Source organism: Anastrepha obliqua, unplaced genomic scaffold (assembly GCF_027943255.1).
Source record: "Anastrepha obliqua isolate idAnaObli1 unplaced genomic scaffold, idAnaObli1_1.0 ptg000009l, whole genome shotgun sequence".
Classification (NCBI taxonomy): Eukaryota; Metazoa; Arthropoda; class Insecta; order Diptera; family Tephritidae; genus Anastrepha; species Anastrepha obliqua.
Window position 1 is genome coordinate 3,163,610 of NW_026562178.1, and position 26,549 is coordinate 3,190,158.

General features: G+C 41.9%; 2 protein-coding genes across 2 annotated transcripts; both read right to left on the reverse strand.

Annotated features, from left to right (window-relative positions):
- Window positions 1-21,650: 21,650 nt before the first annotated feature.
- LOC129251194 (uncharacterized) lies at window positions 21,651-22,600 on the reverse strand. The gene is made up of 2 exons (XM_054890554.1): window positions 22,463-22,600; window positions 21,651-22,358 (listed from the first exon to the last, which is right to left on the reverse strand). The coding sequence occupies exons 1-2, from the start codon at window positions 22,598-22,600 to the stop codon at window positions 21,651-21,653; spliced, it is 846 nt and encodes a 281-aa protein (XP_054746529.1).
- A 632-nt stretch (window positions 22,601-23,232) lies between these two features.
- Window positions 23,233-24,060, reverse strand: LOC129251196 (uncharacterized). Its single transcript, XM_054890555.1, has one exon. The coding sequence runs from the start codon at window positions 24,058-24,060 to the stop codon at window positions 23,233-23,235; it is 828 nt and encodes a 275-aa protein (XP_054746530.1).
- Between the last annotated feature and the right edge of the window lie 2,489 nt (window positions 24,061-26,549).

Below are 26,549 nucleotides of genomic sequence, written 5' to 3' on the forward strand. Positions count from 1 at the left end.
GTTCAAGACCTGATCTGGCATACAGCGTAGGATTTGTATCCAGATCCCTGGAGAACCCCTCCTCTGAAGATATCGTCCGAGTCAAGAGAATTTTTCGATACATAGCAGGAACTTTAGATTTGGGCCTAGTTTATCAACGAAACAAGGAAAAAGGTATTCTGGAAGTTTACAGCGATGCAGATTTTGGAGGATGTTTGAGAACAGGTCGTTCAACTTCTGGAGTCATCGTCAAATACGCAGGAGGAGCAATTTCCTGGCTAAGTCAACGGCAGACAGGGGTAGCGAGCTCCACGACGGAAGCAGAAATTATAGCAGCAAGCAAGGCAGCCAAAGAAGCCATTTGGTTAAGTCGACTTTTTCGTGCAATCGTAAAACTAAAACATGTCCCTATTGTTCAAGTTGACAACAATGCAGCAGTGAGACTTGCACAGAATCCAGAGTTCCACCGCAGAACGAAGCATATAGCAATGAAACACTTTTTCATCCGGGATAAAAATTTCCAAAGGGCGACTGGGAATTGAACGAGTTTCCACGGATCAAAACACAGCTGATATTATGACGAAGCCGCTACCAAGAACCCGTTTAAAGATTCTTTGTATAAAAATGGGACTATCGTAGATATATGTATTTATGATGTATTATATATTAAGATTTTTTTTTGCTGCTTTCATTATTAATATATTATTATTTTATGACTTAAGATTCAACTTTAATTAACAAGGGAAAGTGTTAAAGTAATAAGTGGCAGCATTGTATTAATTCAAGTTGACTATTCAAGTTAAATCCGCTGGTAACTCTGCCTCTAAACTATTACTCCGAAATACAACATTGTAAAACAGAAGAAATCGATAGAATTCCTTGAAATATATATTACACACGCTAGAATTGAATTGCAGTCGAGTTTGAATTTGAAGGTTATTAATTATAAAAACGTAAAACACAAAACGCAAGGGTGAAACCTACGGTAGCACCCTAACAGGAACTGCTTGCTGAGCAGTTTGTTGTGCTCAATTACAGGTAGCATCTGCGCCTCGTTGTTAAAGTGTTGAAGGGGGGACATCAGGAGACAACCCGTGGCTGTCTGAATGGCAGTGTTTTGGCATGTCTGGAGCTTTATCCACTGCGTGTCACTGTTTTCAGGCGACCAGACAGGCGCAGCATAGTTTAGGACCTGCAGGCCAATTGCTTTAATGTCGATAGCAACAATTCTTTGTCTTTGCTCCAAGTGCCTCCGTCAAGCGATTTGAAGACTTTTTGCGATTTTGGACTTTAGTGGCAATTGCCGTTGTGTGCGCAGAAAAGAAGTGCCAACTATCGAAGGGGACGTCCAAAATTTTTGGGCTATTTACGATCAGTAGGTATTGGTTTGCCCTCGACTTTGACGTTTAGCCCTAGTTTGGCCTTGTTCGTCCAGGTAGTAAGGCGGGTCGCCATGGATTTAGTGGGGAAAGTTGGAGAATTCATCGCAGTGAGCTCCTCGTCGCTCATTTCAGAACACAGGCCATCGATGTCATTGCCCGACGCCATTATCGTACAGTCGTCAGCGTATGAGACCAGGCAGACTCCCTCTGGTGGTTGGGAGAGTTTCGAGATGTAAACGTTGAACAGCAAGGTTGGAAGAACTCCACCCTCCGGAACGCCTTGCTGAGGATTTGGTATCGAAAAATCACTGACGAATGACGACCCCTTAGAATGACGACGACCACCTCTTCAGCACTGGCGGGAGTGTCGACTGATAAATATCATCTAGTAGCGTTTTGGTTAATACCGCGGCTTAAATGGGCGTTGTTGACGGTGAGTGCAGTGATGGTGGTATTCACTCGTCGGAAACCATGTTGATGTGGGGCTTGGGCCAGGCGTTTCGTGTAGGGTGGCAGTAAGAGGGCTTCAAGTTTCTTCACTACCGGAAAATGAGAGTTATCGGCCGTTAAGACTTCCCTTGGTTGGCGGGTTTCTCAGGTTTCAGTAGTGGGACCACTCTCCTTGCCTTCCACTTATAAGAGATAATGAAAGTGGCCAAGAACAGATTGAAGACCCTTGTGAGAAATCCTTCTCCGAATGGTTCCAGGTGCTTCAGTATCAGTGTGTTAAGGCCATCAGGCTAATGGCTTTGGAGGATTTTGCCTTATTGATGGCCCCCTGAACATCATCACGGCGAAGGTGTCTTCAGTGAGTTCCGTGAAGCCGGCCCAATTAGCGTTTTTAAAGTTAAAATAGGATCGGTGATTCGCGGAAACGAAGTCGGCAGGTCTCTCAATCGAGACGATAATGGGCAAGTGGTCTGATGTGAGCGATAGCATAGGTCGCCACGTTATGCTATTTATGAGACCAGCGCTCGATACGTTATGTCAGGCGTGCTGCTGCAAAGGCCCACTACCCTGGTGGGGGCGTCGGCGTTCACGGTACTGAATGTCGGATCGTCTATCTGCTCTGCCAATGGTTGGTTATTTGTCCAGCTTGAATGCCAAAGGTCGTGATGCGCATTGAAGTCACTTACAACCAGTCAGTTTTCACCTCTGATGAGTGCACCCATATTAGGGTGATATCCTGCTGGGCAGTAGATGATATGTATATATTAGAGATTTCGAGCTCGGCATCGCTTGACCGGACAGCTATACCTTGAAATTCTAAGGTTCTGTCCCTTCTGTCGATGCCTTCATCGATGAGACGATATTGCACTGAGTGGTGGACTATGAACGGTACGCCACCACCGTTGTCTCGCTCGCGATCATGTATTTGCATGTTATATTCACCCCTCATTGGTTGGATGGTTCCATGTGTAGAAGTCCACGCAAGTGGGAAAAGTTACTGATCGCCATTCACTTGGGAATGGCCAGGACGATTCTTCTGCATATGGTTCAAGCAGCTCACAACGGCCGGGATTAGAACACGTATCCTCTGGGTAGCTTCCGAACATCCGTTCGGGAGTGAGCTAACGTGAGAAGGCGAAACATTCCAGTAAAGCTGCTTGTGCGTTGGGCTTGGGACCCGCCACTTAAAAATCCCCCCCAATGAAAAGTTAAAAAAAGCCTCGGATGAGACCTCCCTATACTGATGACGACCCCTGCAAACGAACTAAGGATTATGATTTGAGGGCATGCACCTGGAATGTCCGGTCCCTTAATGGGGAAGGTGCCTCTGCCCGGCTGGGTGATGTCCTCGTGAGAGTAAAGGCTGACATCACTGCCATCCAAGAGATGCGATGGACGGAGCAAGGAAAGAAAACCATAGGACCTTGCGACGTCTACTACAGCTGCCATGTAAAGAAGCGCAAATTCGGTGTCGGATTTATTGTGGGAGAGAGACTTCGTCGCCAAGTAATGTCGTTCACTCCGGTGGACGAGCGTCTCGCAACAATCCGCATCAAAGCCCGTTTTTTCAACATATCGCTAATTTGCGCCCACGCCCCGACGGAAGAGAAGGACGATGCCACCAAAGATTCCTTCTATGAGCGCCTGGAACGTTCCTATGAGCGCTGCCCCCGCCACGACATAAAACTCGTGCTTGGCGACTTCAACGCCAGGGTGGGCAAGGAGGGAATTTTTGGTCCCACAGTCGGAAAATTCAGCCTGCACAACGAAACATCTGGTAACGGACAGAGGATGATCGACTTCGCCGGGGCCCGAAACATGGTAGTCTGCAGCACCAGATTCCAGCATAAAAAGATTCACCAAGCCACCTGGCTGTCTCCTGATCGAAAAACACGAAACCATATCGATCATGTTGTGATAGATGGAAGACACGCTTCTAGTGTATCAGATGAACGTACGATCCGAGGACCCAACATCGACTCGGATCATTACCTTGTTGCAGCCAAACTGCGCACACGCCTCTGTGCAGCAAAAAACGAGCATCTACCTACGCAAGGAATGATCGACATCGAAAAGCTGCAATCACAACAGACAGCCAGAAGATTCGCCACTCGACTCTCACTCCTGCTCTCAGAGAGTAATGCCCAACAAACCGGCATGCACGAGCAATGGAGCAACATTTCTCGTTCTCTACGTACCGCCGCCGAAGAAGAAATCGGAATCCGGCGAGCCCGAAAAAACAATTGGTACGACGAGGAATGTCATGCTGCCGCAGAAAGAAAGGATACCGCCTATAGAGCCACGCTGCGATTGGGCGCAACGCGAGCCATGTGGGATCGCTACAGAGAGCTGAAAAAGGAAGAGAGACGTATTATCCGAAAGAAGAAACGAGAGACCGAAATACGTGAGTGCGAAGAGCTTGAGATGCTGGCCAACAGGAACAACGCCCGAAAATTCTACCAGAAAGTTCGGCGGCTTACAGAAAGTTTTATGACCGGGGCGTTTTCCTGTAAGAACAAAGACGGCGAACTGGTGACTGACGTACAGAGCAATCTTAAATTATGAAGGGAACACTTCTCGAACCTATTAAACAATGACAGCTGCGCATGTCACCGAGAAAGTGAAGATCCCGATACCCCAATCGTTGACGACGGAATTGTCGTTCCGCTACCCGATCATGACGAGGTGAGAATAGCCATAATGCGGCTAAAGAACAACAAAGCCGCGGGCGCCGACGGACTACCGGGTGAGCTATTCAAACATGGCGGCGAGGAGCTGGTAAGGTGCATGCATCAGCTTCTATGCAAAATATGGTCGGAGGAAAGCATGCCTGCCGATTGGAATTTAAGTGTGCTCTGCCCAATCCATAAGAAGGGCGATCCTGCAATTGGTGCCAATTACTGCGGGACTAGTCTTCTAAATATCGCCTATAAGGTTCTAGCGAGCGTATTGTGTGAAAGGCTGAAGCCCACCGTCAACCAACTGAATGGGCCTTATCAGTCTGGCTTCAGACCTGGAAAGTCCACCATAGACCAAATAGTCACAATACGCCAAATCTTGGAAAAGACCCATGAAAGGAGAATCGACACACACCATCTTTTCGTCGACTTCAAAGCTGCATTCGACAGTACGGAAAGGAGTTACCTGTATGCCGCGATGTCTGAATTTGGTATCCCCGCAAAACTAATACGGCTATGTAAGATGACGTTGCTCAACACCAGCAGCGCCGTCAGAATTGGGAAAGACCTCTCCGAGCCATTTGATACCAAACGAGGTTTCAGACAGGGTGACTCGCAGTCGCGTGACTTCTTTAACCTGATGTTGGAGAGCATCGTACGAGCCGCAGAACTTAATCGCTCAGGCACAATATTTTATAAGAGCGTACAATTGTTGGCGTATGCCGATGATATTGACATCATCGGCCTTAACAACCGCGCTGTTAGTTCTGCCTTCTCCAAACTGGATAAAGAGGCAAAGCGAATGGGTTTGGTGGTGAACGAGGACAAAACGAAGTACCTCCTGTCTTCAAAGAAACAGTCGGCGCACTCGCGTATCGGCACCCACGTCACTGTAGACAGTTATAATTTCGAGGTTGTAAAAGACTTCGTCTATTTAGGTACCAGCATTAACACCGATAACAATGTCAGCCTTGAAATCCAACGTAGAATGTCTCTTGCCAACAAGTGCTACTTTGGACTAAGTAGGCAACTGAGCAGTAAAGTCCTCGACGAACAAAACTAACACTCTACAAGAGTCTCATCATGTCCGTCCTAACGTATGGCGCAGAAGCTTGGACGATGACAACATCCGGTGAAGCGACGCTTGAAGTATTCAAGAGAAAGATTCTGCGTAAGATTTTTGGACCTTTGCACGTTGGCAATGGCGAATATCGCAGACGATGGAACAATGAGCTGTATGAGCTTTACGACGACATAGACATAGCGCAGCGAATAAAGATCCAGCGGCTACGTTGGCTGGGTCATGTCGTCCGAATGGATACAAACGCTCCGGCTTTGAAAGTATTCGAGGCGGTACCAGCTGGTGGTAGCAGAGGAAGAGGAAGGCCTCCTCTGCGTTGGAAAGATCAGGTGGAGAAAGACTTGGCTTCACTTGGTGTGTCCAACTGGCGCAGGTTAGCACGAGAAAGAAACGACTGGCGCGCTTTGTTAAACTCGGCCAAAATCGCGTAAGCGGTTATAGCGCCAATTAAGAAGAATTCATCCCTCAATATCAGAGAAGAGCTGGGATGCAGCTTGGTTTCTTGGATCGCAGCTATTGGGATACTGTGTCGGCTCATAAAGTCAACTATCTCGTTGATCTTACTCGTAAGTCCGTTGCAGTTGAATTGAAGAAGCTTAAAGCTCTTTGGTACAGACCTCTACAGCAGGGGGCAGCGTAGTCAGTTGTCCACTCACGGGTGGTGCGCAGGCCAGAACATCTCCGAAAGTGGTACCAGCCTTTGCAAAATTTGCATTTGACTGATGCCAGGCTCCGAGGTATTCTGGTCTGGCACACGGAATTTACTGTGCGGGGGACCAAGAGCAGCTGGTTTGTCCCCGGACTGGGGTTGGAGCAGGAGGGAAGGGGAAGGCCTAAATCGGGAAGTTTTGTTGCTCCGATAGGCTCCTTACCTTGAAGGTATGGGTTGTGGTGGCGGTTGGAAGTGCCGGCCTATCAGGGGGGGTAGTAGCCATTAAGTAATCAGACGCCTGCTGGCGGGAGCAACACGTGGCCACATACCGTGTGGACCACTCTCTATGAGACTTAAGGCCTAAACAGGTCTTAAGGTGGCTCCACCCGTTGCACTTATTGAACCTAACCGAGGTGGGGTTCGGGTGGAGCCGTTTATGGCATACGCAGCAATAGAATATCTTTGGCAGAAGGTTGGATTCAATACCGGCCCTGAGGGAAGTATTTGGAGCAAGATTGCTGCGAGGAGTTGCTTTTGTGACGTAAGAGCGGGGGTGATATACTGTTCACTAGACAGGGCTAGTTTACTGGCGCGGCAGCCCTTGGTCGGGAAAAAACCGTGTCATTTGGGTAACGTAGAACCGGCCACCATGGGAATGGAGCATATAATTTCTTGTGTTTTGTTGTCTTCAATGTTTTCACCCACTCTTCCTCTTCATAAACAAGAATTTCCCCATCCTTTTGCTTGTTTATTTTTGGGCTATTGCGACACGGCGAATTCGGAAAGCGCAATCTTGTATTCTATCCATCTTGAGACAAAACTAACATACATTTGGTAAAATGTGTTAAAAACAAAAACGTGCAGGCCTTCGTTCGACAGGTTCACGAAAAAGGGCCATTCTGTTCTGGGATTTCTTTTGGTAATTATCTAGTATACAGCCCAAGCGCCAAATGGTTTTGGTGTTGTGTATAGTGTTATCATACAAGGTTAAAGGGCATTTTTTTTTTGTAAACAATAATCATGTATATATGTATGCAGTGTATATATATATGTGGTGTATAAATTTATATACATACATACGTATCTAACTCTCCCCCCTTTTAAAACGGAGCGTCCCCACTATGGTTGCTACGAGTTGCTGTTGAAGGTGGTTCATTTCGATTTCGTATAATTCGTCAATTTGTCTTTGTCTGTAAAGCATTCTTCTATTTTCATAGTAACGGCAGAGATGTACCATATCATAAGTGATGATTACTATAGTAAGAAAAGATTCATTATGATAAAGACCGTAAAATGTACTATGATTTTTTCAATAGGTATCAAAAATGTTGAGACTATTAAATATTGCTGAATTTGCAGATTGAGTTTGAGGAAAGGATGCGGAGTTGTCGTTAATGATTGTAATATGCGATATTATCGATGGCTGTAGATTCATTAAAGTGTATTAATTTAGGGCCTGATATATGTATGTATGTTGTTCCAAATGTGCGAATATTCTGTAAAACTATATCTATTCTCTAGGATGCGGAGTGGAGCAATATTTTCATAGGTTTTTTTGCCTTGGGCTGATTTGTCTTCTAATATTTTTATAGTACAATTGTCAGAGGGTCCGGACTTAAAAATAAAGTTACTCATATATTTTCTACATGGATATTCTTTGATATTTGTTACATTTTGCGATCTTAGGGTCTAAATTAATTTTACGAAGCTTATGTGGTAAAGGATATACATTAAATAGGCTAAATTTAGTTTCGAGGATAGGATATTTGTATATTGTTATAATTGCTTCTTGTAGGTAGCAGGTATGAATGTCGGCATATTCTAATATATTAATTATTGGAAGATCTAGTTTTTCGTTTATTAAATCGTACACATCTTTCAAATTTAATGTGCCAGATTAAAAATTATTATTTTTTGCAAAATTTATAGTGTTTGTTATTGATTGGAGTTCATTGTAAACTTCTGTTATAACAATGTTTTCGGTTATTGTTTTGGGATCAGAGTTTCGAGTATTCTTTCGAACAGTGAGCAATTAACTTTGCTTGTTATTATTTTCTATTAGCATATTAAGTGAAGTTTTGATTTCTACAAGGTCATAGTGATCTGGTGTGCCAGTGATGAGTTTTAATACGGAGGCAGAAGGTTGAGTTTTTTTGGGTCTATAAATATTTGGAATGAGTTGATTTTTCAAAGTTTGTACTGTATTCTTTACATTGTTGCGAAACTTTGCGAACCGACTGGCAATAATAGGGAACGAGTCAGGTGCTAAATCAAAACATAAATTCACGTTGAAGTCAACAGCAGACAGAACACGCTCTCTGTGTCCATAATCTTGTGCAGCCGTTATATGAGTTAGACCAAGACGACAGCTGACTACAACGCACATACAGGGCTTTGTTAGCTGCTACAACAAAAAAACAAGTCAGAAGATACGAGCTGCCAGATCGAGAAATTATGATACTTATTAAGCATATGTAAAGCAAGTGGTGCTGCCATTAATTTGTGACTTTTATTTGACAGTCCAGTCGTCGAGCTTAAAGGGATTATTGTGAGAGATTTATTAAGATTTTAACGTAACGAAATTCGTAAAAATATTCTCGGTAAACTACTGAGCTAATTCAATAACTACAAAGTAAACGCAAAATGGGTGACGATAATGAACTTTGGCAAAGAATATCTGGTATTGCCACTTAATTGAAATAAAATACTAATTACATTTTTTGTATGAAGCGTCTACAATACTGAGCGACAGGGGAAGCTTTAGAATATGGAATTTACAGCGACATCATATAGCGAGACAGTGCGCGCTTCCTGGGTCCACCGCTAGATGAGTTAGACGAAGACGACAAGTGATTAGTAAGTTCCGGTTACAGCAGAACTCGCCAGAAGATGCGAGTTGCCAGATCTAAAAATTACGAGAGTTAATATGCACATATATATGCCGAGGTGCATGCGCACCGGCTATTCATTTGGAAATTGAACTTGTAAGGGAATAAACGAAAAGTAATAGTGTTATTCCGTCTTAAGCTGAACGTGGACATTTAAAGTAAAGCGTTAGAAATAAAGTTTTACCATTTTACAACTATGGTGATCGCCGCATGAAGGCAGAGCGGACTCTAAGTGCGTACAAACGTTACGTGGAAATTCTGCTTCATGCATATGTAGCGCGTTTAAGAGCACCACTCCAAACTGTCGCCCCATAGAGAAGGATAGACCTCACCACTCCTGCCAGTTCCTGTCTTGCCTGCTGCCTTGGTCCGCCGTTTTGTGCCATTATTCTAGCCAATGCTAGCGTTTCAACCGCACCTTTGCTTCTAGTGGTAACGGAAACTAAGTCTGTGATCTATTAGTATGCCTAAGTACTTCACATATGGCTTGCACTCAATGATGCCGCCGCCAATTCTGAGCTGCACCTTTTCTCCCTTTTGCGGTTGGTGATGAGTACGGCCTCTGTCTTATGGGTAGCCAGTATGCGATTTTTCTCGCCAAGTCATTTATGAGCCGCTTTAATAGAATGCTGCGCAACATAACCTACTTCCGGAAAACCAATAAGGGATGCTCTCTTGTGTATTTTGAGCCGCATAATGCCATCGTACATAATATTCCACAGCAGGGGCCCTAGCACGGATATTTGTGGCACACCAGCTTTGACTTCTCACTTCAAAACTCTATTAGATAAATATGGTAGCTAGAGATAATTCTCTGTCGATAGCTAGGCACTTCTAACATGCGCAGAGCGTGGATTATTTCTATACAAGTAGAACTGTTGAACGCGTTTTCAATGACTGACAAGACGACCACTTTGATTCCACCTGGCCATCCCTTGCCAGCAATCGCCCTTTCGGAATTTTGTTCTACAACCTCTATCGCATCTGAGGTAGATCACTTTTTCGTGAAACCGAACAGGTTGCTTGACAGTAGTCCATCGATAATAGTTTTTAGCTGATTTTTTATGACTAGCTCGCAGGTGGAATCCAACATACATAGTGGCCGATGAGTCGAGGGAGACCCAGCACCTGAATTTTTCGGTATGAGTACCAATTTTAGCAGCTTCCAGCTAGTTGGAAAAATTCCTTCATGCAGGTACATATTTAAAATGTTGGCATAAATGTGTGGATGTAGTGACACCGGTTTCTTCAGCGCGATGTTTGGAATGCCGCAGTGTCCTGTCGCTTTTCGAGGCGATCATTTGTAATTTGCTTCGAGTACTTCTTCCACATTTACAGCTGGTTTATTTTCGAGGTCCCTATCGAAGTCAGCCTGCGCAGAGAAGAGTTCTTGCACAATTTGGGCCAAGAGAGTTGGACATGTTGGTTGCACTGTTGGCTTTAGCTTATTTCGCACTATTTTATAAGCAGAGCTCCCTGGGTTATTACTGAGATCATCGCATAACTCTCTGAACATTCTGCGCCCGCTGTCGCGGATGGCTATTTAAAATGACTTTCGGTTTTCTTTAAAACTTATCCTAAGCTCTACAGCGTTGGCTGCATTTCATGAGCGCTGGCATAATCTTTTTGCACGATTGCATAGCACGCGCAGCTCCGCGATGTCGGTGTTCCACCAGTGTGCTGGCTTGCGTGCTTTGGTCTCTCTTACCCATATCATGGCAGTGTCGCATGCCCTAGATATGTCCTAGATACGGTTAAGGGCTATCTCGGTGACGTCGAAGGCTATTTAAAAGAGCTTCTGGTCAAAACTTTTTATTTTCCATTCATTTTGACTAGAAAATCCCGTTCTCATTCGTAATTTTTCAATGGCAATGATTATTGCCCGATGGTCGCTATGGGTGTAGCAATCAGTAATGGGCCAACTTGTAGTTCAACTAAGCCCCCTACTTATGAAAGAGCAGGCGGAACCAGCACAATTTTCGCTGAAACTGTTTTCGCTGCCGCTATTAATCAAGCGCCGCAAGCGCGTTGAGAAGTTCTTTGCCCTTTGGATTCGTTTTGCTGCATCCCCACTCTACTGACCACGCATTCAAATCTTCTGCTATATATGCTGGATTCCTTTGCTTAGCGTCATTAACCAGTTCTTCAACAATGCTGATAAAGGAACCCAGATCACTACTGGGCGCTATATAGCAACTGTATACCAACATGCTGCATATTTTTGAACACCCGAACCCAATTTTGAAGATGGGTCTCCCTAGAAGGATTGGGTTGCTTCCGCAGCTCCACTTAGCACACTTGATTGTTGCGTCGCTGGGCCACGTGGTTTATTTGCATACTTCTCACTTAGTAGCTTTGTGCTAATTCGCAGTGGTTAAGATTTAGTTGCAAGAATTTCATACTCTGTGCTGGATTGTTGCCACATGCTTAGCATTTGCCCCCTGGCATGTTCGGTCGCCTGAACCATGGTTGGAGTCGCTTATACCGGACCTTGGCGCGTTTGTACAGCATTTGTCCTGGTGGCCTTGCCCGCAACATCTAAGGCAGCTGGTTGTACGATCTTCTTTGCTTTGACAATTTCTTACCACATGACTAAAATTGAGGCATTTGCGGCACCTTGTTACAACTACTTTTTCTCTTAACCGGCAGTAAGTCCAGCCAATTCTTATTTTGGACATGCTTAGTAACTTTTGTGCTGACGATAAAGGGAGACTAATCGTGCATGTCTGAGTGCCTCCATATGCTGTGCGCATTGCGGATAGTGTAACTTTTGCGTTAGGTAGATTATTTCCTAACGCCTCTATGACTTCTTGTTTGGAAGTAATCTCATCAATGTCCTTTATTTCGATGCCAGTCTCTTGAGTTAAGGTGCGGACAAAGGCGCTTTCGCCGAGGACAGCTTCCACTGCTGCCTTAAGTTTGTCGGTGGCCGGATTGCCATTTTTATTCAAATAAGAGTTCGTCCTTTGCTATCTTTCGGATGCATTTTTCGCATTGACTAAGCTCCTTCAGCCTAGGTTGCGATTTGATCTTTTTCAAGATTTCCGCGCATGAGAGTTCACCGACTTTCCTTACTACTAGTGCACCTGATTTTGTTGGTTTACTCTCTTTGGTTTTGGACTTTTGCTTTTGACTACGACTTTTGTTTAACTTTCGCGTGATTTGATGGCTTCCTCACTTATAAGGGCATTCATGCGTGTAGTCAACGCACTTTGTTTTCTTATAACTTCACCTTCGGATTGGTTGGTATATGGTTGTTGCTGATTGACTTTTGCATCTATTGGTACATTTGGCAATTCCATATGAACACGTCTTAACCTTTGGTACGCCTCCCGCCCACTATCCGGATTTGTACGGGCTCTCTTTGGGTGCTGTTAATATCATTCTCAGCTAGTTCTGTTTGTGTGCTTTTATTGGTGCACACAGTGGGTGACTTTGCCTTACTGTACATGGCTAGTGCTCTCTGATGCTGCTCAATCAATCGCACTCACCAGATCTCTCATGGGCATATTTCAAGAGAGATAGAAACAAGATTACGCCCATCAGAGAATGCGTGACATCACTTTTGTCAAGTTGTGCAATGTTGCCAACCATTTGCTCTTTGCAATAAATTTAGTGCTTTTTATATATCAAAATGCAAAAATCTTTTAGTTGGTGTTTGTTACTTATTTTTAATTTAAAGCCACCGAAACTATAAGTTAAAAAAACTTTATTATTAAACAAAATAATGTTAAAAAAGGTCACTCTGAGAAGATTTTAGGGCTAATGAAAATTTGTTGCTTCTTATAAAATTTGATATCTTGCAGGTGTAAATTTAATTTTTTTACTCCTTTTAAGGTTATGCAAGAATATTAAATATCCCTCTCTCAACTATTCTCAACATTGAAAGCCTTTTTACAAATTTTAAAAAGCGTTTCAATTTACTGAACAAAAACCATAGAGATGTTACGTTTCTTCCGGTCCTAAATCCTTAGTGGCACATAGAACATCAATAGGTGTATTCATAGTTGAAATAAGCAATAAAATACCAGAAAATACTGAAGAAACAATAACGACATTTTTACAAAAAGAGTGCCTTATCTTGTTACATAACCTCAAATATAGCAAAAAAGGCGTTCTCTTAACAAAAAGCTCATAAATTAAATTGTACATAACTATAACACATTTATTTAAAACAACACACATTTTAAAGACAATTTGTCACGCATAAAAAGTTCTTTAAGAAATTCAATAAGAATTTGGCATTTTATTTTCTTTAAATGGGCATTTTAGTGCGTTTGAATAAAAAGCTAGGCAACACTGCAGTAGCGAGAGAGAGATTTGACTACTGAAGAACATCAACAACAACTGCAATCGCGGGCAATGCGACCAGATGTTAAAGAAAAGTAAAGCTAAATAAAACTGAGTGAATTATTGAACTAATTAAAAAAAAATGTATATTTTACAAAATAATAAACATTACTTTATTATTAGAACAGAGTAGAAAAATGTCATGAAGAAAGCACTAAGACTCCGAGACTAAATAACAAAAAAAAATCGTAAATCAAGTTACGAAAATGGTAATCTGGCCATATATATATGTGAGAAATGGCAACCCTGCGACAAGGAGCAGAAGTGACATGAGTGAACAAACGAGTTGTTTTTAGTTGTCAAGCAGCCGTAAAGCAAAGAAGTCTATTATTACTTACTATAATATACTAATTTTACAATTATTACAATTTAATGAAATAAAAGGATTACAATTGCTTATTATCTATTTTTACATAGGGGCTCAACCTCTGAACAAAATACTAGGAAAAAGTCGAAGCATGAGAATGTTCGAGAATGCCTGTATGTAGATCAAGCAAAAGGAAGTGTAAAGCAGCAACAGAAGTTCAGTTAGAAGTCGAAGAGAAAAAAGTAGAACCGAAATCGGTAGGAGAAGTTCACTTGGAAGTTGAAAAAAGTGGGAAGCCGCAAGCAACAAAAAAGAGTCAAGAAGAAGGGGAAGAAGACGATTCGAAGCTAAAGTCAGCAGCAAAAATTTCAGTGGAAGTTGAGAAAATTAGTTTAAAGTTGATAGAGTCTGAAGATTTTAACGTGAACAATATGCAGTCAACATTAAGTGTATGCAGTAATTCGGCAAATTCAGTTGAGTTTCTTGAAATGTTAAGAGTTCTATAGGCCAATAGGAGCATAACAGTCGAACAATTTGCAAAAAGTATACCAGATTATGACGGTATAACAGTTCCAATCAGAACGTGGCTGGAGAATTTCAACGAAAATGCTTCTGCGTACGATTTAAAAGAAAAACAAAAGTATGTGAATGCGAGAAATAAGATGAGAGGAACAGCCAAATTGTTCCTCGAAACGGTCAGCGTCTCAAACTATGAAGCTTTATGTAAAGCACTAGTCGAAGAGTTTGACGTGATACTTAGCAGCAATTTGGAATTGAGCAAAAGTTCTGCGAAATTGTATGGTTTGGGAAATGTAACAACTACGGTTAAAAGTGCACCCAAAGCAGAAGTTTTGGTGGATAAGACAAAATCTGATCATGCATTCCTTGTTATAGCTGACAGCAAAATAAGTTGCGAAGTGATTGTGGGCTACGATTTCATTCAGCAATTCCAAGTGGACTTTAATTCCGATGGGTATTTTTTTTCTGAAAAAATTGGTCAGAAGCACGATGGGACATTTCAGTGTGTATACAATGTTGTAGAATCGGGGCGCGGAATTGACGTTGCACCACAGTACAGAGAAGTTGAATTGAAATTAATCAATAATTATAAACCGGTTGCTAACCCCGCTGTACACCCTATTCAATTAAAAATAGTAACAAAGGGAAATCTACTAAACTTTAATGAGAGTCCAACTCGAATGTCTGGAGCAGAGCGTGCCGTTGTTAAAAAGCAAATTGAGGAATGGTTAGAAAAGGGTATAGTGCGTGAATCCACTGCAAATATAGCTAGCAAAGTCGTCCTAGCAAAAAAGAAAGATGGCGGTTATCGTGTTTGCATAGACTATAGGAAACTGAATGCCACTGTGTTAAAAGACCGATTCCCTGTACCGATTATTGACGAGGTTTTAGAGAAAATGCAGTCAGCTAGATTTTTTTTCAGTGATGGGCCTGAAAAATGGTTTTTTCCACGTCCCTATCGGAGAAAGTAGCCAAAAGTACACGGCATTCGTTACGAAAGAGGGTTTTTATGAATTTACTAGGGCACTATTTGGTTTCTGCAACTCACCTGCGGTGTTCGTTCGGTACGTTATGTATATTTTTCAGCAGCTTGTAAACGAACAAGCGATGAATGCCTTACAAATGTGCGAAAAGTGTTGCAAACAGCAGAACCTTACGGCTTGCAAATTAAATGGGCTAAGTGTAAGTTCTTAAGAGATAAAATTAGTTTCTTCGGGCACGAAATTCTGAATGGCAACATATGGCCAGGTAAAGATAAAATAAAAGCTGTTAAAAATTTTCCTATGCCGAAAAATATTAGAGGAGTTCAAGCGTTTTTAGGATTAACTGGATATTTTAGAAAGTTTATCCAAAATTATGCAACTAAAGCTAGGTCACTAACGCAGTTATTGAAAAAAGATGCAGAATTTGTAATGGGTGTCACAGAACAGCAAGCAGTATAGAAGTTGAAGGCAGCACTTACTCAAGATCCCGTTTTAAAGATTTTCAAACAAAACGAAAAAACTCAACTTCATGTCGATGCATCAAAGCATGGCTTTGGGGCAACATTGGTGCAGCAGCATGAGAGCAAGTGGCATCCGGTGTATTACTGGAGCCGAAAGACGTCACCACAGGAAGAAAAACTTCACAGCTACTTTCTGGAAGTGAAGGCAGCATATGCAGCGACGAAACGTCTTCGTAAAAAAATTAGCTTCTTCGGGTACAAAATTCAGAATGGCAACATATGGCCAGGTAAAGATAAAATAAAAGCTGTTAAAAATTTTCCTATGCCGAAAAATATTAGAGGAGTTCAAGCGTTTTTAGGATTAACTGGATATTTTAGAAAGTTTATCCAAAATTATGCAACTAAAGCTAGGTCACTAACGCAGTTATTGAAAAAAGATGCAGCATTTGTAATGGGTGTCACAGAACAGCAAGCATATCTAGCGACGAAACGTCTTCGTCATTATTTGATGGGTATACGGTTTGACCTAATAACAGATTGCGCAGCGTTTAAGCAGACAGCTGCCAAAAAAGATGTGTCCCGTGGAGTAGTTCAGTGGCTCATGTACTTACAAGATTTTGACTTTAATATTGAGCATCGTTCAGCAGATAGAATGAAACACATAGATAGCTTAAGCCGCTATCCGGTTATGGTAATCGAGTCACACATAAAAGCAAAAATTCGTAAAGCGCAGGAAAATGATGAACATCTGAAGGCAGTAACTGCAGTTCTCGAACAGAAACCTTACGCTGACTATGTTTTGAAAAACGGAGTTTTATTTAAACAATTAAAGGGCCTAGAACTGCTTGTTGTACCACGAAGTATGGAAAAGGAAATTATAAGAACTGTTCATAACTTCGGCCATTTCAGCACACAAAAAACGATTCACGTAATTCAACAAGATTATTTTATACCGCATCTCGAAAAAAAGGTAACGCAGCATATTTCGAATTGTATTGAGTGCATAGTACATAATCGAAAGTTGGGAAAGCAAGAGGACTTTCTGCATTGTATTGACAAGGGTGACTCTCCACTGCACAGTGGTCCCGCCGCGTAGGAAGAGCGGTCATAAGAACTTTTGGCGTGATATATGACTTTTTAGTACGTTTTTAAGTTGAGAAATGTTTTTATGTGTTAAAAAAACACTAAGACATATAAAAAGTAGTATATATATAATGAGAATATATATAAGATATAATAATAATAATATATAATAAAGTAATATATAATTAAAATAAAAAGTCAAAGGAAAATTAGCTACACACATTTTTTATATACAATTTTTTTGTTTCGTTTAAAGTTTGGCATAAATCTTAAATTATAAACAATAATAGAAAAAAACATTAAATTCCGAAAGGATGAGCATAAAGTATACTTTGATGCCAGTTAACTTATTCTTTTTTATGAAAACAATAAAATATTCACTTCCCAAAAAGTTAATGTACTTAGAAATACAAAACTTTTAACTCAATAAATCTAACACTTCTCTTGACATCATAGATTTCTTTTTACATGGTAATTTTCGTAGACTAGATATGAATGGATCGGAATTAAGAAGAAGCCTGTGCAAAAGATCCGTGTTAGTTACAGTTGTTGAGTGCTTTCTGGTATTGTCACGTCTGAATTGTTTCACTAATTTATTACATGATTCAGCTGCCTCCTCTGATAATTCTCCAATTGATAATAAACAATGATCGATTACCTCCGACCCATGAATGAGCACTTTATGAACTGATGCAGGTATACCATGAATATTTACTAACTAGAATTTTATCAGTGTCTAGTGCGTATGTTTTGAATTTATTCGAATTAATTTTAAAACCAGATGAAAGACATTGTAGGAGATAACTACATCTGTTTATAACGTGTTTGTCTATTCCTGTGATTTCGGATGATATGGTTGAATGAAGGAAAAATTTTCGTGCTGTATTTCCATCATTAGAGGTGCCACTTCCTCCATTTCGCGGATTGTCAACTATCAAGCCTAATTGTTCTCTAAACTCTCTCTGAACAAATTCCTTTCTCTTAGCTAAAAGTGATTTTTCCTCAGATGAACGTGCTTGCCACCTTTTAAATTCGGTTCTATAAGAAACATGAATAAAGTATTCAAAAAATCTAATCCAAAAATGCAGGGGTGATAAACCAAATTCAAATCTACTGGAGTTTACTTGTTTGTTTCTACACTTTTCTAAGTCATTCATTTCTTTAGGTGTCGCACCACAAATATAACATTTAGTCGTAGATGAGTCACTAAGAGCACAGCACACTTTACCATCAACCATAGTTAATTGTAAAGAATGACTTACTTTATAACTAAGGTTATCGATTTTAACAACAGTCGGACTCAAGTCACTAATAGCTTTTTTAAAATACTCTTCTTCTTGAACTCAAAGAGCTTTAGTTTCTTTAGCAAATTGAAAACGTATAGGCCGACAAAACCTTGTGGAGGATCGGCGAGGGTTTTTCCAAATTATCTTATCTGGGTCGGAGGTAATCGATTTACAAATTAATTTCAAGTGTACATAAGATGTAACAATTAAACTTCCATCTTCCGTTCTCGGATCAGAAAAACTTTGCATGTATTCGTTATGTCCAGTGCTGCCATCGAAACCCCATTTACCTACTAATTCATACTCAGTGCAACTTGATTCAGATATATTTACCAATACTGATTTTTGAGATTCGAGAATTCGAGAGCATGTGTGGTCCAACAAACATTGTAAATTAATTTCGGCAGATGATTCTGTAACGCCAATTCCTGTTGGGTAACACCGTTTTTTTGCGTCAAGAACTTTTTTATAAGATGGTAAAGCGTTAGGCAATTTTGAATGAATAAAGTCTCTTAATAACAAATACTGATATTTGGTGAGTTTTGCCGCATTAAATAGAGACAAAACTTCGTCCGTATTGAATTCTAAAGAATTTGAAATTGTCCTCTTGCTGCAATCCTCAAAATATTTTCTGTGTCCATGCCTGTGTTCGCTCGGAGAAGGATTCGTAGAGTTTGTTACCTCGCCCGACTCCCGTTTTTTCAACACACATAATTCGGTTTTAGTTAACCAATTACTGTACTAGGCAATCAGCCTTGTTTTTGATCTTTGCACTTTTTTCCAGTATCGAGAAATCCGTGAACAGATCCAAGATTTTCAACGTCTTCTAAGGTTAAATTCTCAGAGTTTGGTAAAGCATGAATTATGTTCTTTAGTACGTGGCGACATTTATCAACATCATTTTTAATGCTATTGTAACATAACCACGTGCCCAGAATATGCATGCGCGTAAATGAACACTTCAAATTTACACCTAAAACAAAAAACAAATCTTTATTAGCAATCTTGGTAGAATCACATTTTTCAAAATCATACACATAGGTACAGATTAGACCCTATATCAAGCGCAGTCGCAGGTCATCGCAACTGGAAATTATTTTTCCTTAAAGAGGACATACGTAAGAATATTTTAATGTATGTTTCATTTGTGCAGATTCGTGCGAACTTAGTTAAAACTTTACAAACTTCTTATAAAAAAAAATAAACGGCAAATTTTAAAGTACGTATTTCGTACGGTCTGAAAACCTATTAAATAATAATTAAAAAAGATAACAAAACGTTCAAAATGTCGTACATACCTTCAACTTGAATTTCCATTGTACAACAGGTCATAAACACAGTAATTCTTAGAAAAATAACACTTCCCGGAACTGCGTAAGTACGGAGCGGAGACCACGCTAACTATCACTTTTCAAATTCTCTTACTTTGGAGGCACAATTATAAGTGAATTGTTTGTGCAGTTGAAATTTCTTTTATACTCTAAGTTACTATGACTAATGAACTAACATTTAGCTAAATATTGTTGCATAATTTTAACATGACCATTTTCATCCATGTAGACCATTTGGGAATTTTAGATCCTACGGCGAAGAATTATAAGTATATTTTTGCGATTGTTGATGGATTTTCGAAATTTGTTTGGATATTTCCGACCAAGTCAACGGACGCAGAGGAAGCAGTAAAGCATTTAAAAACATGGACTACAACATTTGGGAATCCGCAACGAATTGTGACCGACAGAGGATCAGCTTTTTTATCAAATTTATTTAAAGATTTCTGCAAGGAAAATAAAATCGAGCATATTGCAATAACAACGGGTGTCCCGAGGGGCAACGGACAAATTGAACGCGTCAATGAGAATCGAAATGTCTGCCGATATAATTAAGTTGCTCCAAGATGAAATGTTGGTCGCATTCCAAGAGGATCGCAACAAACTAAGAGAGGAGGCTCGAATCAATATCCAAGCCGCCCAAGAAGTGTTTAAACGAAATTTCGACCGGAGGCGTAAAAGTAGTCAGGGATATCAAAAAGCGGATTTGGTGGCGATAAAAGTAACACAGTTTTCAGATAAAAAGTTGGGGAACAAGTTCATCGGGCCATGTAGCGTCGTCAAAGATAAAGGTAATGGGCGGTACGAGGTTGAAAAAGCAGCCGATTTCGTTGGACCGCACCTTACTTCTACCAGCGTCGGCAATATGAAGCTTTGGGCGCATTATACAGCTGAGAACGAGCTGTCATCTGGGACAGATGGCGAACGGGATGGCCGAATGTGACAAATGGCAGCCCTGCGACAAGGAACAGAAGTGACATGAGTGAAAAAGCGAGTTGTTTTTAGTTGTCAAGCAGCCGTAAAGCGAAGAAGTCTATTATTACTTACTATAAACTACAAATTTTACAATTATTACAATTAAATGAAATAAAAGGATTACAGTTGCTTATTCGTCATTTCTACATATATATATTATATGTGGAAAGACCACTAATAGATTAAGCTTATTACATTCTTAATAGGTATCCTTTAATTTGTTCATATAGTTTCATTCATTCTTAATACTTTATAAATGCAACCATGTGAGACTTTTCATTTTCATTTAACTTCTCATTCTTTAGCTTTGTACTGTTGAGCTAATTAACGAAATAATTTCCGGTCTCGTTCTTGGTTCGAGCCGTACAAGTGAACACATCGTTTTCGCTATTCACTAGATCCCACAATTTGGTGACCCCGAACGGTAAATTTACACATTTCTTATTAATTAAAGGTCTTTAGACGATACTCTGGCACCGCCAACTGGATCTTTACAAGAATAATCAATTCCGACTACGTCATGCATTCCACGCATCCCGCTCCCAATATTATCGGAAAATAATATTGAAGCGTACTTCTACTCACTCGCCACAAAAATCGACTCAGGTGCAGACGTGTCTACTATACCAAAAAGTTCGAAATTGGTTAGAGCAACACCATCGGATATGAAACTGTTTGCCGCGAATGGTACACCCATTGAAGTTTTTGGTGAAATAATCCTAAACCTTAACCTAAACCTGCGAATTGAATTTGTGTGGAGTTTTGTGGTTTCTGACGTAACTCAAGCGATTATCGGTGCCGACTTCTTATCTTATTACGATATGCTACCCGATCTTAATGGACGATGTTTGCTAGACCGAAAAACTGCTTACAAAATGCTATGTTCAGTTGCTCAACTCAACGCAACTCAAGTCAACTCGACAAGTGTATCAACCGTTAATGCAAGCTCAAATTTTTCAGACTTTGTTCAAAGTATATTCTTCAAATTTAATTTTATTTAATTTATTTTATTATACAGTAGAGTATATAATTTTATATGTTGTCAATATCGCTGCAGCGGCAAAAGTCAAAGAAAAAAAAGAGGGAAAATGAGGGTGCGCAAAATATGGGAAAAAGCAAATGTCAAATTAACGGGGTTACCGTATTAGCATTTTATTGACCAGCTTTGCATTCAGTCGTAACATTCCGCCCACCTCGTCCAGGTCCTGCGACGAAATAAGGGACCAGCCGCCCACCGTAAAGACATCAGGTGTCCTCCATAGGCAGCAGTACTAACTTTGATATGGCTCGCTTGATAATGGAAGTTGGCGTACGAATGGTTGCCACTCTGACAACGTCGTCAGTTCCTGGATGCACGTCTATTATACGACCCAACGTCCACTGAGTGGGAAGAGCGCGCTCGTCGCGTATTAAGACCAAGTCTCCGGGTGATAGATTGGTGCTAGTTTGATGCCATTTGCGTCTTACTTGTAGTTCTCGCAAGTACTCACAACTCCATCGGGCCCAGAAATGTTGCTGCATTTGTTGAAGCTGTTTCCACCTTTTGAGTCGATTTGGATTAACATCAAGTAAACTTGGTTCGGGAGTAGCGACTAACGGACCGCCCACCAAAAAATGGCCAGGGGTCAACGCAGCTAAGTCCGTTGCGTCTTCTGTTAGTGCCGAGATCGGCCTCGAGTTAAGCACTGCTTCCACTTGCTTTAAAAGAGTATAAAATTCTTCAAATGTCAGCTTCGCGCTGCCAATTATGCGCTTTAAATGATGTTTTATGCTTTTTATACCCGCCTCCCAGATGCCTCCGAAATTTGGAGATCCAGGTGGTATGAAATGCCATGTTACTCCCCAAGTTGGCACGTACCGTGCTGCCGCCTCAAGCTGTTGTCGAAAGCTGGCCAGATCTGCTTTTAGTTCCGCATCGGCTACGTTGTAGCACAGTCGCTGTATATGTCCGAACTGTATCCACGGTGTGCAAAGAATCTTCGAAGGGCTGCAAGAAACGCTGCAGTGCTCAAGTCGCTAACCAGCTCCAGATGAATTGCTCGGGTGCTGAAGCATACGAATAGGGCAACATAGCCCTTATAACTGTGATGGCCTCTGCCTTTCGCGCTGCGAATTTGGTACGGTCCACCGTAATCGAGACCACAATGACTAAAAGGTTTTGCTGCGTTGCAGCGATGCGTGGGAAGACTTCCCATGATTTGGGTCGAAGGAACACCTCGGTGACGAAAACATTTTATACAACGATGAATGAATCGTCTGATTGACGAACGGGCGTCAATAATCCAGTATCTTCTTCTTATAAAGTTGAGAGTCGATTGAACGCCGCCATGCAACGTATAGTCATGCGCTTGACTGATCAGCAACGTTCACAGAGGATCCTGTTTCGGTAACAAGCATGGAAACTGTTCATAGAAAGGCATGTTTGCGTTCTTTAACCGCCCGTTTAAACGCAAAATACCATCGAAAACTGGGTTCAATTTGAGGAGCTTGCTCTTCTGGCAAATCGGTTTGCTAGAACGAAGACAGGAGATCTCATTAGCGAAATGAATCTGCTGAACATACCTTATCCAGAATTGCAAGGCCGCGGTTCTTTCAGTCACAGTGCACCATAGAGTTGTTTCATGGGGTCGCTTCATCAGTGTGGCAAGGAAACGCTGACACTAAGATGTGACTGCCAATAGCTTGTTGAGATTCGAGTATTTTTGAAGCAATGTCGTGAGCATGGTTGGTTTGGACTCTTCCGGAATCGTCACTAGGGAGAGAACTAATTCTTCGTCTGGATCTGTCGAACCGTTGTGTTGTTCAGGCCAGGTGCTTGAGTGACGATTTAGCCACGGAGGTCCCCGCCACCCCGGGATGCAATGTCGGCTGGGTTCGTTGTAGTAGGTACATACTTCCAAGCGTTGATTGGTGTTAACTCTTGGATTCGAGTTACACGATTGCTGATGTATTGCTTGTGTTTACCAGGATTTGATCGAATCCAGCTGAGCGTGGTTTTGGAATCCGACCAACAGTAAAGTCGAATCGCTGGTAGTTGCAGTGTTGACAGCACTTTAGCGGCTACTTTCGCTGCGAGTAGAGCAGCATTTAGCTCCAAACACGGGATGGTTATCTTCTTCAGTGGTGCCACCTTAGTCTTAGCGGTTAGAATTGATAATTTTACATCATTACCTGAAGTTTCCACACGAAGGTACGCGACAGCAGCATATGCCACAGTAGAGGCATCAGAAAATACATGCAGTTGGTAACTGGATACACTGGGCTCAGCTCCAACCCACCTGGGCACTTTGAGTTCTCTGATTTGAGGTATTTCGTCTCTAAAGCGCTGCCATTCTTGTTGAAGTGGATCAGGAATGGGATCGTCCCAATCGACGCCCGATAACCACAGCTGCTGACAAATAGCTTTACCTTTAACTACGACAGGTGCTAGTAGACCCGGCGGGTCATAGATTTTGACCACATCGGACAATTGCTGCCTCTTTTTGATGTCTCCAATGATAGGTGTTACGTTTGTCTTGTAACCGATGCTGTCAGTGTCGCACAGCCAATAAATTCCTAGAGCGTTTGTTTCGCTATCAAGATTTAAGTTGCGGTACAGCCCAAGGTTTTCGTCTTCAGTGTACAGATGGCGCATAAACTCAGTAGAGTTGGACATCCACTTCCGAAGGTTGAATCCGCCGCGCTGCAAAAGCTGTTGTAGCTGGTGTTGAATATTCAGAGTGTCTTCCACGGTTGCGGCACATGCAGGCAATCATCCATGTAAAACGACTCCGTTAATATTTTTGATGCTGCCGGAAAATCGTGTTCTTCATCCGTAGCAAGCGTGTGCAGAACCTTAATGGTGAGAAAGAGCGAGCAATTTAAGCCGTAAGTTACCGTGAGCAACCGGTAAATGGCTGGTTTGCCCTGCTCGTCACGCCAGACAATCCGCTGCATATCAGCATCAGGTCTGCTGACTAAAATCTGGCGATAACATTTTTCAATGTCCGCTATGAACGCAACCCGATGCATTCGCCATTTTAAAATGATGGAGCTTAAGTCCCTCTGCAGCTTGGGTCCAACATGAAAACAGTCGTTTAGAGAAACGCCACCTTTGTATTTCCTTGAAGCATTAAATACAGTGCGAAGCTTCGTCGTAGTGCTACCTTTTTTGTACACACCATGATGAGGAATGTAACATACTGGATGCGCAAAATCGTCAGATGGGACTGGCTCCATATGACCAAGATTTCTGTACTCAGCCATAAACGCTGTATACATTTCATTCAGTGTGGCATTGTTTTGAAGGCGCGCTTGTTGATATGCGAATAGTCGAAGGGCATCTGATTTAGAATCGGATAGAGCAGCAAGGTCACAGGACTCCTTAAAGGGATATTGAACGTGATAGCGCCCGGAAAGATCGCGACACACTGTACGCTCAAATAGCTTCTCGCAGTAAATTTCGTATTGCGTCATTGAGGATGAGCCTTCCACGTCCTCACATTCATTGAACTTCCACAGTTGCTGAACCAAATTGTTGAGCTCAGTAGGGGCTGTAGCGCAAAACGTGGTTGCCAGGAGTAGTGTAGATGTGTGGGGCAGACGCCCGTGGATTACCCATCCTATGTGAGTATTCTGTGCGGTAACTTTGTTGATGGCAGAGCGTTTGATGTCGTTGCGCAAAAGGAGACCGTAGAGGTCTGCGCCGATGATGACATCAATAGACCCTGGTTCGAAGAAGTTTGGATCGGCTAATGGCAGATCGAGAAATTCCGAATATGGTTTGGGATCGACACGTTTTAACGGCATGAGATGTCCCGAGCGGGGCAGGACCAGAGCCGAACAATCGATGTTGAACTCGGGTTCTGTAAGTGAATGTAATGAGAAATGAACTACGCCATTAGACTCACCTACACGGCAGCCGCCTATACCGGTGATGGGTACACGAAGACGGGCTCTGCGAAGGTGTAGTTGTTGAACTGCAAACTCGCTGATGAAAGATGCCTGTGATCCATTGTCCAGAAGCGCCCGCAGTTGGAGTTCATGCCCTGAGGGAGAGCGTATTCCAATAACCGCAGTTGAAAGCAGAACAGATGTGAGATCATTTGTATTTGGTGTCTGTATTAAATAATCGGAACGCGTATGATGAGTAGCAACCTTGTTGGGTTGCGTAGAAAGACTGTCATGCAACAGTGTATGATGTTTTTGCATGCACCTTTGGCATGTATAAGTAGATGAGCACTCGTCAAGAGTGTGGCCTGGTTTTAGACAATTTTTGCAAAGTTTTGCCTTATGAACCAGATCTAATTTTGCTGAAGATGTTTTCTTGCGGAAATCCGGGCAATACATGAGCGTATGCTTACACAGCTTGATGGTGTGGTGATTTTTGTGAAAAATCTTTCGATTTATTCTTGGCAGCTGCCCCCACTGCTTCCAATCCAAGAATGCGTTTTTCTAGAAACGAGACTAAATCGCTGTAGGCAGGCAGCTCACTTGGACTACCAAGACTCATCTCCCATTCTTTAACTGTGGCAGAATCGAGCTTTTCGGTGATTAGAAAAATTAGCCAATCATCCCACTGAGCTGTTGGACGGCCAAGCTGTTGTAACGCACGCATTGACTCAGTCACGGTGTCCAACAGTTTTCGCAGACTCGTTTCGGATTTTGTGGGCATTGCCGCCAACTTGACAATGTTTCGCAAGTATGACTTCACAAGTCGTCGTGTGTTGTCATACCTTTGTTGGAGTAGGTCCCACGCGATTATAAAATTAGCGTCTATAACCGAAAAACTCCGGAGCATAACCTCCGGCTCGCCCTGTACGCAGCTTTTGAGATAGTGCATTCGTTGCACGTTGGAGAGTGCCGTATCTTTGATCACGCACGTGGTGAACATGTCATTAAAGCTTAGCCACTTTTCAAAAGACCCATCGAACTTCGGCAACTCGATTTTTGGAAGAATTGTGAGTGGTGCACTTGCTGTAACTGAGCGAAACGTGGCAGATTGATTAAAACTGTCATTGCCGATATCTGAAAGCTCGTCGATACCATCATTGAGTTCACCCATTGCTTCGCAATATGCTCCTTCAATAGCTGCAAAGTGCTCATGGGACAGCGCGTCACGCACCGCTGCTGCATTAGCATCAGTGATCGCCAGCGCACCAAGAT